At 63.0% G+C, this 13,284-nt stretch overlaps 1 protein-coding gene across 1 annotated transcript; it reads right to left on the bottom strand.

Moving 5' to 3' along the window:
• Window positions 1–1,241: 1,241 nt before the first annotated feature.
• On the bottom strand, window positions 1,242–13,069 carry UBE2I (ubiquitin-conjugating enzyme E2I). Its single transcript, XM_012647754.1, has 7 exons — window positions 12,938–13,069; window positions 8,705–8,781; window positions 8,523–8,606; window positions 7,351–7,423; window positions 4,904–5,013; window positions 4,740–4,819; window positions 1,242–1,851 (listed from the first exon to the last, which is right to left on the bottom strand). The coding sequence occupies exons 2-7, from the start codon at window positions 8,768–8,770 to the stop codon at window positions 1,788–1,790; spliced, it is 477 nt and encodes a 158-aa protein (XP_012503208.1). The 5' UTR covers window positions 8,771–8,781; window positions 12,938–13,069; the 3' UTR covers window positions 1,242–1,787.
• Window positions 13,070–13,284: the final 215 nt, after the last annotated feature.

Below are 13,284 nucleotides of genomic sequence, written 5' to 3'. Positions count from 1 at the left end.
GAAGTCACTACAGTTTGCTAGAAACATCAATTACTTTAGAATACTTTAACTATAAAATATATTGAATTTCCATATATATTAACCATATACATGTGTTAACTAATACTAAATGTAGTTCAGTCGTTACAAAATCAGACATTCGGGAGCAAGCTACAAACATACAATCCGGCTGGATCCCCAGGTAAGGCCCTCTGCGTTATAAACAAACTGCAAATATCAAACCGAGAGCCCAGCGACCTGACAAAATGTACAGCTAAGAAAGCGAACAAGGCACTCGTACCTCGGAGCCACCGGCGTGCCGCCAGCCCTAGGGCCTTTGGGAGTCACCGCTACCCTCGGAGATCCCCGGCGGCCCACACAGACCAGAGGGGCGCCGAGCTCCTTCCTCCCGGGGCCCACGGCCGGCTCTGCACTCCTGCGCCTGTGCCCGAGCCACGGGTACCCAGCTCTAGCGCTGAGGGTGCTGGCCCTGATCCAGCCTCTGGGCTCCAGGGCCAGACCCCCGCGCCTTCCAGCAGAGCTGGGACCTGCACTCGGCTTGCCAGCAGGGGACGGCGGCTCAGCCGCCAGCCCTGGGAAGCCCAGAGGACAGGCCGGCCAGCCCCGCGGCGCGTCCCGTGCTCAGAAATCCTCAGGGCAAGGATGTGTGGACAGTGGCGCCTTACTCAGGGTTCTGGTGCCGAGACAACGCCCGGGGCCCGTCCACCTGCCGCCAGGGTGGGGCCGGCGCGGGCGGCAAGCAGTGGAGGCAGCAGCTGGAGGAAGCGGGGGCGGCAGGGCTGCCTCCTCAGGACGCGGGGAAGGGCATGAGGGGGCAGAGGGCTGCCCCCAGGCCAGGCCGGCGGGGCAGAGCACAGACGGGGAGGGGAGAAGCCGCTGTCCACAGGCAGGGCTCCATCGCTGCGGCCTGGCCACCGCGGGAGCCCACGCCAGCAGGCTGCTCGGACAGCCGCGCCCGCCCGCTTCTGCCCCGTGTGCTTCGCAAGGCTCCCGATGCCGGCTCCGACTCGGCCAGACCTGAGCCGTCCGGTACTCTACAAAGGTCCGGGGCGGGGAGAACACAGTCGTATTTACAAAGAACAGGGACAGGAGAGGCGCATCCGGAAGCAGAGGCGTGAGAAGTGCTTGTCGCTGGCCGGGCCTGACGCAGGGCCGCGGGGCTGGTGCTCACAGGGCCTGCACAGAGGGGAGGGCACTCCGGGGCCTCCTCACACTTTTAATGACAATAATGCAACAAAACCTTTATATAAACAGTTTATTTACTCTAAACAGCAACACAGACAGAACGCCATAGAAACACAAAGGAAGTGATGCGGTCAGACGCGCTGGCTTCGGATCTGAGGCTCAAGAGCAACACGCCCCAGATCTGGAGGACAAGGCGGGTGGCCGTGTGGTTTCTTTTCTGTACAGCCAGCGCGGCCAGGTGAGCGCGGCCAGGTGAGAAGCATGCCTGCATCAGAGCGGAGGAAGCTAGCTCCAGGGACTTGCCCGAGTATAAAAGTTTATCATTTTACAGCAGTTGAAATACTGACATCAATATTAAAATAAAAGCAAGTTTTACATAACAATCAAAAATACAAAAGACTGAAGGAAGAGACCCTGTATGAAAAACTGGGCAATTCAGCGAATCAAGAACTGTGTCCCGTGGCGGCAATGGAAGATGGCGCCCACCCAACCCTCCCCTAGGTGACTAGCAATTGTACGGAGCAACTTTAGATTTGCAAAATGTTGTAAACAAGTTCTTGCCAAACCAATCCCTTCCTTTTTGTGATGCCACAGGTCGCTGCTTATGAGGGCGCGAACTTCTTAGCTTGTGCTCGAACCCTTTTCTCATACTCCACTCTGTTTTGGCTGAGGAGGTCAAAAGAGAAGAGACACGTTAGAAAGGGGAGCGCCGGCTGCACCGGACTGGAGGCCTCTGCAGCTCGGAGGCTCCTGACAAAGCCAGTGGCCTGGGGAGCTGTGCCCGGCAAGGCAGCCCAAGGGTCGCCGAGACCAGGGCAGGGGGCAGCAGGGAGGAAAGGAGGCCACATCTGGTGGACACGGTGACCCGGAGGGGTGGGGCAGCAGCCTCTTGGGCACAGTGGCCCCACTGGGCCGTGAGGCAGCTGGGGACCAGAGGGTGGTCCACACCACAGGGGCCTGCAACCGTGTGACTTGTGCTGAGTCTGTGCTCCTAACTAGCCACCGATCCTAACTAGCCATGGATCTTAACTAGCCACCGATCCTAACCAGCCACCGATCCTAACTAGCCACGCATCTTAACTAGACGTCGGAGGTTTCTCTTGTAGAAGTTTGAGACAGTGGTTACTTTTAACCATATTGACTGGGCTGGGTGTGGTGGTCCACACCTGCAATCCCAGCACTCCGAGAGGCCGAGATCAGCCTGAGCAGGAGCAAGAACCTGTCTCTAATAAAAACAGAAAAATTAGCCCAGCGTGGTGGCTCCCGCCTGTGGTCCCAGCTGCTCAGGAGGCTGAGGCAGGAGGATCGCAGGAGCCCAGGAGTTTGAGGCTACAGTGAGCTAAGCTGACGCAACTGCACTCCAGCCCCGGAGACAGTGAGACTTTGTCTCAAAAAATCAAAAACAAAACATTGACTGCTTGACACTAGTTGCTCCCAATTCCCAAACTAGAGGGTTTTTCCACCAGGCTCTCGTCCCGGGGCAAAGGTGTAGGAGGTGGCTCGGTCGGAAGGGGCCCAGCCTGAGAACGGCCCCGAAGACGGGGCTGTGAGAGTGGCCAACGCTGCGCCTGGGCGTGACGGGTGGCACAGGGGAGCAGCGCTGTGCAGGGCTGGTCTGATCCTGTGCGCCCAGCCAGGCCCGACGTGTCTGCGCACGAGGCGTGCACGGCGCTCCCCAAGGAGCCAGCCTGCTCTCCAGCAGGGCGCGAACCTCCCCGCCCCGTCGCACACTGTGGCCGCCTGCGGCCCAGGCCCAGGGACTGCAGAGGCCCCGGGGTCAACAGACTGGAGGAACTACCGTGCAGACGGACGTGCACGCCGGTCCTGGGACGTGGGGTCAGGGCCACGGCGCAGCCCCCACCGCAAGGCCCAGACCCTGCTCTGCTCCTAACGCCAGCGCCCAGCTCAGGCCGCTAGGCGGGCCCAGGGCAGAGGAGCTCGGCTGGGAGGGCGCAGGAAGGGCCAGAGGGGCCGCGGTGCCCCGAGGCCTTCAGAAACAGAGGGAATCGGAGCTCTCGGCACACTCTGCACACTCCGCGCACTCGGCAGAAGGTGCTTTCAAGGTGGACGTTTGCAAGAGAAAGAACGTTTTGTTCTAAGTGAGAGCGAAGGGGAGCCATCCGCGGAGCCCAGGTGACGCAGGGCGTGACCTGCACAGCAGGGCCTGCTGGCCTCGGGGCTGCGGGTGAGGAGCGGCCACTGCGCCCCGCCGAGGCTGGCGAGTCGGGGACCAGACGGGAGCGGCGGCCCGCAGCCCCCAGGGCCGGACAGGAGAGCACTTTCTGCCTCATGGGCTGCTCCGTCGCCATGAGCCATCAGCTCTGCCGCTGCCTCTCCATGGCGGCTGGCCAGGGTGACCGGCCATGTCCGTGGGAGCCGACTCCCGCCTGCACGAGGCCCCGTGTGCTCCCCGGCACAGAGCGCACGCGCCTCACAGAGCGACACGCGCACAGCAGGCGGCAGCATGGGCCGGAGTCCAGCCTCGTCCCGCCAGGCCCTCAGCGGCAGCTTGGCGACTGAGCCAGGGCCAGGGGACTGACCAAAGTCGGCCCCTGGGGGAGCCAGGCTGAGGCCGCAGCAGCGCCACCCCCTGCCTGGTGCCTCTCAGCTGCCCGTGGCCACCAGGGAGGGCCCCTCACCAACACCTGGGCTGGGACCGCGCCCGGGAGAAAGGCGCGTCCCGAGACCTGGCATCTCTCCTCACGCCGCGTGCGAGCGGCCGCCGTGGTGGCCGATCCTGCCTCAGCCTTCCCTCCTGGCCGGCTCCGATTCAGGAAACGCCCCCTGAAGGCGCAGACCCCTGCTGCCCAGGGTGGGACTGGCTGGCCCCTTGGCGCGGCAGGCAAGCCAGGGCGTGGGGCACCCAGGTCCGTCCTCAGAAAGCCTCCCAGCCCGTTCCCTCGGAGCAGTGGGGCCAGTTTCTGAATGTTGCAGATGGAGTATGGGGTCAGAGCCCCCAGCCCAGCCACCAGAGCAGCCCAACAGGCTGCCGGGGGACCTGGGACACAGATAGCACAGGGGCCCTGCTGCCCTAGCACCAGGTTAACCGTTCGAGTCCTGACTCACACCCAGCCCCCCTCCCCAGCACGGGCAGGGACATATGACCACAGGGACCCCTCTGGCCACAGCAGCACCTTGTAAGGCCAGGATGGGAGCCCAGTGCCTGAGTGAGGTCGTCACTGAGCCGTGAGCGCCACTCCTGCTGGGCCACACCTCACGTACGTAGGAGCCACGACTGTGGGTACATGGCATGGGAGGGACACAGGACACGCCCTCAGCGTGGCTCCCACCCTGGCACTCAGCAGGCCTTCTTGGAGCCGGGCACAGCTCACAAGGGACAGTGGCGCACGAGAGCCCACGTCACCCGACCTCTTGCTCCCGCCACCAAAGCCCGGCCAGACCAGCTCCTGCCCACCAGGCCTGTGCATGCAGCACCCAGGGCCCGCAGGGCTTCCCCGGCCCCCACGCTGCGTGAGCTCGTGTCTACGCCCCGTCGGGCGGCCTACACGGGATGGGAAAGGAGGCTGCCGCCCGCGGGGCCAGTCGCCACTTACCAATAAATCGTGTAGGCCTCTGCTTGCGCCGGGTCTTGGATATTTGGTTCATTTAGAAGTTCCTGTATTCCCAGTAGGATCTGGGCAGAGAAAACAACACACAGTGGGCCGCCGCGGCGTGAAAGGCGGACTCCCGAGACAGCGCAGGCAGCCCGTGCCCGTACCTGTTTGATCGTGATGGCCGGCCGCCAGTCCTTGTCCTCCTCCAGGATGGACAGGCACACCGTGCCCGAAGGGTACACGTTTGGGTGAAATAATGGTGGTTCAAATTTACCTGGCAGACGAGGAAAGGAAACGCTTTTTGGAGGCAGCTGCCGTCCTACAGAGTAGCGTGCTCCCAGGTCGCCCTCCTCCCCACGCCGGGCACCTGGCAGGAGACCAGGCATCTGGCCAAGAACTTTTCAAAAAAAATGAAATTGTGGCCACAAGGAGACGGACGCAGAACAAGCACGCGCTGTTCTGGGAGAGACGAAGCCCGAGGGCACATCTACGTTTCTGGACTTGCAGGAACCGGGGGGCGGCCCTCCCCTGCCCGCCCTGCGCTCACGCTCTGCACCCTGGGGCCCCCCGGCTGCTGCACGCTGTCCCCATTCTGTGTCCACGCACGCCTGGGCCGTGTCCCGCTCCCGGCTGTCCCAGTGCGCCCACCGCAGGCAACCTGCCTGTCCTGTGCCCACACACGTGCGCCCTGCTGGGCACTCATCCCCCACGGCGCCACTTCGAGGCCCCACAGCGGGCTGAGTTCAGCTTCCGCAGACACGGCAGACCATTTTCCAAAGGCGAGCGCCCCAAGTGTGCGCTCTCCCGCTGCTCCGCGCCCTTGGCCGTCTGCTCTTCCGTGAGCACAGCAGGGTCCGCTCCCCTGGGAAGGCCTGTTTGACCTCACGGTGTCGGCCTGTTCCCGACGATTCACGGGAGCTCCTGACAAGTCAAAAGTGCTGAGACTCAGACGTCGCTCTCCTCTCTCCCTCTCAGGCGGTCTTCTGAGGCAAAGATGTTCTCATCTTCAGTGCGGTTCAAGGGGTCCACTGCCCCCCAGGGTTAGCACTCTGGCGCTTCCCTGGTTAAGCAATCTTTGCCCGTCCCATCTTTCCCCGTCTTCCTCCAAAAGCCATAGCACCCTTCCCAGCGGGCGCCGCAGCGCACCGGGAAGGCACCTATCCATGGAGGGAGGAGGCCGAGCTTCCTCTTCTCCCACTGGGACGTCCCAGCACAAACAGCCGCTGCACGTGCGCGGCCTTTCTGGACGCTCCGCTCTGCGCTGCGGGCTGCGTCCCTGCCTTCGCACCAACCCGGGGCGTCTACGGCCACCGTGTCCCATGGCAGGTCTCGGTATCTGACGGGGTGCGCTCTGCCCAGCCCACCATGTGGGTTCCCTGCACACAATGGGCCTCAGCGAGTCCTGCCCTTTGCACTTCCACACACACTTAGGGCTGCTCGACGATTCCCGCGAAGCACACTCGACCCCCTGGGACTGCAGAACCTGCAGACGGGCTGGAGAGAGCTGACGTCCGCGCGACACCGCGTCTTCCAGTCCACGGGAGCGGTGGCGCTTGGGCCGTCCCTGACTTGTCAGGAACGTTCTCCTGTTTCCAGCACTGAGCTCTCGAACCAATCTTTTGTCGGTCCAAGGGATCTGATGCTACTGGAAAAGCAGTTTCAAAACTTCCCTTTGTTGAAATGACGTGAAAAGTGATTTCTATACGTTAACTTCTTACACAGCGACCTGAAGGGACGGTCTGTGCAGCCGCAGCTGCCTTTCCCAGCTCCCTCGCGGCCTCCGCCTCGCCTTGCTGCGTTTGCTCGGAATTCCAATCCGCCGAACTGAAGCAACGAAAGCAGCTACGTTGTCTCGTTCTTACATTTTTCTCTTAATTAGAAGAAATCGTTTTCAAGCAACACTTGTCCATGGCAAAAAAATTCAAACGGCAAAGGACAAGCCCGAACGAAACAAGTCTCCATCGCAGTGTTACCACGTTAATACCCCCAGTCAACAGGCTGCGTTCGTCTGGGAGCTGCCGCAGTGGAGACCGCGCTCCTGCCGCAGCCGGAAGGACCAGGGCGAGCGCTCTCCAGCTGCCCGCCCGTGTGGACTCGCCCTGACTGAGCAGCACCGCTGGTTTCCAGCCACAAGAGGGGGGACCTATCGCCCCTGCGGAGTTTTGCCGGACTGCATTCAGACCACTCGCTCAGCGGCAGCCGCTACTCCAAACGTGGCCACCTCCTCCCACCACCCTCTCGGGGAGCGGACGCAGCACGGGCAGGGCGGAGCTGCGCAGTAGCCCACAGGCAGGGCGGTGCGGGGAGGGCACCACAAACCCTCGGAGGGCGACACTCCCAACAGGGCCCTGCACGTCCGTCACCCAGGGCTGCGGCCTCACGGGCACCAGGTCTGTGGTCTTTCGTCACCGACAGCCACCTGAGGTCCAGGCGATCTCGGCCCAGAGATCAGCCTGCTACACGCTCCGCCCACCCTGGGGCCAGAGACAGACTCACACCCGAGCCCGAGCGGGTCAAGGATCAAGGTCAGGTCCTCTCCCTCCCAGCACCACGTGTGCCTCCTGGGGCAGATCAGTGACCAGCCAGGACGCCCACCGTCTCTGCTACTCACACTTTGGGGGTGAGGATGGGTAATCGTCTTTGAAGAGCATGCGCAGCTTGAACAAACCTCCTTCCCACGGAGTCTGCGGGGGAAGAGAGCACGGTAAGGTGTGCTGCGCACCTCCTGCGGCGGCCTGGGAGGGGACTCGCGTCTACTGCCCAGCACCCAGGGCTGCCACGACGCTCGGGGTCTTCTAAGTTGTCCTGCAGCCCAGACTGCCCCCCAAGAGGACCATGGAGACTCCACTGTGCCCAGGAGAGCCAGGAAGAGCCTCCTGGGGAAGGAGCGGAGGCGGGACGCGCCTCCAGGACAGGGCCGCTGTGCTCCCCGACCCATCCCGCCTGGACAAGGCACCTCTGCTGCTCCAGTCTGACACCCTCCCGGCGTCCCCTGGGGAAGGGGACAGCAACGGGGCATCTGCCTCGCCCTAACACGAGGGCCAGAGGATGGGCCCACTGGGCCCCCAGAGCCCTGAACGGACGACGAACGCAAACCACATCACCCCTCAGGTAGAGCTGAGCCCAAGGACCACGGACCACTCGGAGACACCCAGGCGGAGCCCAGCATGCAGGTGTACAGGTGGGGATGGGTGGGGGTGCCTAGGCCCCGTGCATCACCCAGACACCTTTCTTAAGGGTCAAGATGAGCTGTCCGTAGACTGGTGCCCCCACTCTCAAATGCTGCCAACATGCAGGGCAACGAGGACAGGGGAGCAGGGTCAGCACCAGGGCCTGTGTGTGAAGGATGCTCAGGGCGCCCAGTAGCGTCCGGGGTGGCCACACTGGCCTCTGTGCCAGGCAGGCTCTCCAGGACACGCCCCAGCTCGGGCTGCCTCACCCCCGCACGGCAGGACCCCTCCTCACTGGGAAGGCTGCCCCACCCACCACCCCCATGGCTCTGCACCCCAGCCACGCACCAGGGGCCTGTCCCGCCGAGTGCCCCACCGCCCGGCAGCCAGCTGCTTCCTTCTTGGTTAGTCAGAGTTGTCACCTCAACCTTGCCGGCACCTTCTGACCTCATGTCCCGCCATGGGGGCTGAGGCCAGAGCAGAGGATTCGCGATGACTGTAACCCACGACAAGTGTGGACGTCACACACGAGTGGCGTCTGAACTCGAGCCTCTCCCAGTTCTGCCTCCTGAACCTTCTGTTAACCGCGCCAGCAGCAGGCCGGCGGCCTTACCCCCTTCTTTCCTGGAATGGCGCACTCCCAGTTCATGAGGTTCATCGTGCCATCGGGATTTTTTGTCGGGACAGCCACAAAACCCTGAGGGAAAACCACCATGGAAGCACGTCAGTGCTGGGGCAACCCAGAGAATGAGCAAAGCCCCCTGCCCTCCGCCGCGCGGGGAAGAAGCTCCTTACGAAAGGGTGGTCTTTCCTCCAGGCCTTCCGCTCCTGGGCGAGTCTGCTGAGGGCGATTCCCGACATGTTCGCAGTCCCTGGAACAGACAGGGGGCAGCGCACAAGGTCAGAGGCAAACCTGGGCTCCTGCTGCCGACTCGTGCGCCCTGGGGGCAGGTGGGACGCCTCCTCTGCGCCCTTCACCTGCCCCTACTACCCCCAGGCTCTGACACACATGGGGGCCCCTGTTTCCCGGTGAGGAGACAGAGGCTCAGAGAGGCCAGACCGCAGCTGCTGGGCCGTGACCTGCTGCACCCTCTTTCCACACACGCTGCAACAGGTCAGAGTGACGGGGGCCCCATTCTGCCACCAGACTCTGTAGGAAAGGCAGGGACCCAAGCAGGAACGTCCGGAGCGCCGGCCTGAGACCAGGGAGGGGCGGGAATGGGGCACTGCCCTCCAGGTACGTGAGAAGTGGGGGTCCCCAGCTTAGAATCAGGGCTCAGAATTTAGATTCGGGCCTGGCCAGGAGGATGGCCATTATTCTTGAAGACAGGGTGGAGGACGGTTAAACCTGTGGATGAGACACCGCAGGCCCCACGTGTCTGCCAGGGGACAGCCAGGTCCTCCAGGGAGGGCTGCTCAGGCTCAGAGCCCGCAGCACGCAGGGAGCAGGTCCGCGGTGACCGTCCTGGGACCGTGGCCCCAGTGGGCAGGGGCCAGCAGCCTGCACACCACCCTCGACCACCACCCCCGCCAGCTGCCATCCACACCCTTCACCCATGAGAAATGGCGCTCAGGTGACAAAACTTGAAGGAGAACTCGAACCTAAGTGAGTGTGGTGGTCTTCAAAGTCCGTGGAATCCCTGAAGGTACCCCAAGTCAAGAGTCTAAACCCCAAACAGGCTTCATCAAGACAAGTGACTGTTTCTCGCAAGGCTGGACAGCAGCCCTCCCAGCTCCGTCCAGGGCCCCAGGCCACGGGCCTGCTCTCCACTCCTCAGAGAGAAAGGGCCCCTCGGCAGCACAGCGTCCTTGACGGGCTTTAGAAGAACCTGCCTGCTGCCTGGCTCCCACATAGCTCCCGACCAGCACCCAGGCCTCGACACAGGCTGGGGGCACCTCCACCGCGCTGCCCTCAGAGACGACAAAGGAGACCGCGAGTCACTCGCCCCTGAGGGCAGAGCCTCCCCTCGGTGTTGGCTACTTGCCCGCGCAGCCCTGGCCCGGCCCAGAACGACCACGGTGTCCGGCGATGCGGACGGCACCTTCCACCCGCCCAGATGGAGCGAACAGCCCACGACCCCACACAGCCCGGCCCATGGTGCACGCTGCACCCCCTGCAGCACAGCTGCTCTCACGACAGCCACGTCACCTGGCACTTGTCAGAAAGGCAAACGCTCTGTCCCCAATGGGCCCACTGAGTCAGGAATTCAGGGTCACACCTGGGTCTTAGGTGGTGCTAGGATGACTTTTCCAAGAAGTCAGCAATGTGGAAGGAGGGGGATTAGGACCCCCATCCCAGAAACCCTGGGCTGTCCCAGTGTCACCCCGAGAGCCCCAATGTCCAGGAGCCCTTGGGTGAGGTTACTCCAAGCCGCCGGACCACCAATTAGACATGGTGCTTTCTCGATAATTTCGACACTCCCGGTGTCCTAAGAGAAAGGGAAGGTAAGAGAAGCAAAACCCTGCAGCAGGACGCGGGTGTCGGGTGGCACATGGCGGAGGAACGCGCAGTTACAGCTTCCTACCTCCCCCAACCTCGAGGTTGAGTCTAAGGTAGCAACACCAGGCTTGGCCCAAACTGGAATTTCTCTTTACGGCACAGACCCCAGAGTTGTGGCGCACCCACTCCCTCCTCGCAGGGCAGATGCGCCTGTCCGAGAAAGCGTGACCGTGACCGCTAAGGCTCATGCCGCCCGGAGCATCCACCCCTTCCCCAAAGATCCCTGTGCACTCTCCTAAGCAGGAGGCAGCCTGAGGACATGGGCTCCCGGGTGGGCAAGTGCTGGGGGCTGCGACAGAAAGGAGGGTGGTCAGGCGGGAACCGCCAGGGCAGAGCCAGCGGAGATGGCTGGCCTGGGCCAGGAGCAGAAGGGCCCGGGCAGGGGCAAGGGGCAGTCCCGAAGGCGGCGCTGCAGAAGGGAGCGCCAGGAGCTTGTTCTGAAGGCTGTCTCTGGGCTGGAGGTGACAGCAGGAACCCAAGGTCTGAAACTCTTTATCTCCACGAATTTCTCAAACCCCTCTGGCTCTTCTAGGACTGCTCCACCCTACCCCAGGGCTCTGGGAGTGCCCCGTCCCCAGGCTCAGCACTCTCTAGCTTCCCTGCCTCCAGGCAGCGGCCCCCACCCTATCCATTGCAAAGCAGCCTGCTAAGTGACGGCTTCGTAAGGTCTCCAGAGTCTCAAAGCGGCTACACGACAAGCCCCGGGCCAGCACTTTGGACACCAAGGAGCCACAGGTACTGTCACCAGGAAAGCTCACAGTGCTCCGGAGGAGCCTGCCTGTGCAAGGATGTGGGGACCCTGCCACAGGCTGCCTCTCCTAGCACCCGGCTGTGGTTGTTGCAGGTATGAAAGGCAATGAGGGGCGGTCCTGTGAGATTCCCTACACGTCCTGCCAAGGCCTGCCTGCTTCCTGAACACCCTCTGCCTCAGAGCACCCCAGTACCAGAGGCTGGTCGCTGGTCTCATGAGAGACACGGCACCGTCAGAGCAAAGCGCCACAGGTGCACGCCACAGTCCCAGACAGAAGCCTGGTCTCCAGGACCCGCACCTGCACCCCTATCAGCCCCCAGCATCCAGGAGAAGGCAGCCAATCTGTTGCAGTTTAATCATGACACAGAACCACTCACTCAAAACCCCACTTACAATCAAAGCTGCCTCCCCAAATTAATAGAGAGGCACTTAAGGAGCAGCTAAGTGTCACTAGATGCTTCAGAGCAGGAAAGTTTTATGATGTAAAGACAAAAATAACCCTAAACTCTTAGAGACAGGCGAGGCAAAACACCTGCGGGGAACAGGAGGCCTGGGTATGCCAGCACAGCGGAGAGGTCTGCTGGGGCTGCACTTTAACCTGTTCTTCTCAGATTCTGCTCCCCTGGTTGACAAGCACGGACTTCAGCGCTACTTACTGGCTGTGTGAGTGTGGGCAAGGCACTTCCCCAACCTCAATTTACTCATCTGTATAATGGGGGACAATGCCATAACCGGTTTGGATGAGAAGCCTCTGCCCAGATGCAAACTCTCCCAGACTTGGGAAGATAACACTTCTGCAAGCTCCAAGCACCCTGCACTCAGGAGACCCTCACCCGGCTGCACCTGACCTCTGTCGCAGAACCCCAGGCTGTTTCGGAAGCAAGACCCCAAACCCTGAGACGCATCAGAGAAAGGCACGACAGCAACCATTCCAAAGACGTAGGGAGGGTACTCTTTGTAAGGAAGCCAGGACAGACTTAGGATCCACGGTTTGCTGTTGAATAGGTTCTGTATTCAAAGGCAACACTTCCTTAAGAGCAAGAAACATTTGGAGTAGAACCTATAAAAGGAAACAAACAGAAACCCCAAAAGACAAGCACAGTTACTTTGCAACCTGAGGAACTTTCAAATTTTGCAAACCAAATCAGTTAATTCTGCTACTTAGGGGGGACTGCAGGCCACGATCACAAGCCTAATCGTCCCCTTACCTTCCTCCTACTCGCGTAACCACCGGTCCCACCCCACTGAACTGGTACAAAGCGATCCCCGAAAGAGAACAAAACTCTCCCTTCAGTGAGGCGCCGACGTGCAGGGTCCCACCAACTGCAGCGGCGTCGCTGAAGGCGCAAGGAAACTTGGAGCTGTTTTGACTGCGAGACACCGAACACGAGCCCACGCACCTGCCCCCACCCCACCCCCCGAGCCCGCATCCCGCGACCCCGGACTCCCAACCCTTCCCGCCGTCCGTCCTCCCCGGGCCGGAGGGCGCCACGGCTGGGCGCGACCGGACCCCGGAAACGCGCTCCCCACGGCGAGCAGGGCCCGCTGCCCGCGCCCGGGTGCAGGCGGCCCCCGCCCAGCGCGACCCGCCGGCGCGGAGACGGGCGAGTGCGCGGACGCGGCGAGCGGGCCCGGGCCTGCGCCCAGCCCGGAGGCCTGCGGCGGCCCCGCGGCGCGACAGCGCGGACAAGCCGGCGGCCTCGCGGCCCGTGGGGAGCCGGCGCGGCGGGGCGGGATGCGGGCGACGGAGGCCATGCCCCGCCCGGCCCGCGCTCACCTCGGGCGGCCGCGGCCCCGGCGAGCGTCGCGACAGGCGGAGGGCCGAGCGGGGCGGCGGCGGCGCTTCCCTTTGTCTCGGGACTTCCCTCCGGAGCCCGCTCCGCGCGCAGCCCGAGAGCTCCGAGGACCCCGGCGCGGGCGGGGCGCGCGGGGCGGGGCCTGGCCGGGGTTGCCCTCCGCGCGCCGGTCCCGGGCGCAGCCGCCGCCGCCCCGCGCCCCGCGCCGTTCGCGCCGCCGCTCGCCCCCTGCGGCCCGCGACCCGTCGCTGCGCGCCCGCCCCCCGAACCCAGCCCGGGAGCCCGGCCCGGCGGCGACTTTCCAGTCAGGCGGCGCTGTGGACACCTG

The sequence above is a fragment of the Propithecus coquereli genome, unplaced genomic scaffold (assembly GCF_000956105.1).
Source record: "Propithecus coquereli isolate 6110/MARCELLA unplaced genomic scaffold, Pcoq_1.0 Scaffold27, whole genome shotgun sequence".
In the NCBI taxonomy this organism is placed as follows: Eukaryota; Metazoa; Chordata; class Mammalia; order Primates; family Indriidae; genus Propithecus; species Propithecus coquereli.
The sequence above is the reverse complement of the archived record's forward strand: the minus strand, read 5'-3'. Positions and strand labels throughout refer to the sequence as shown.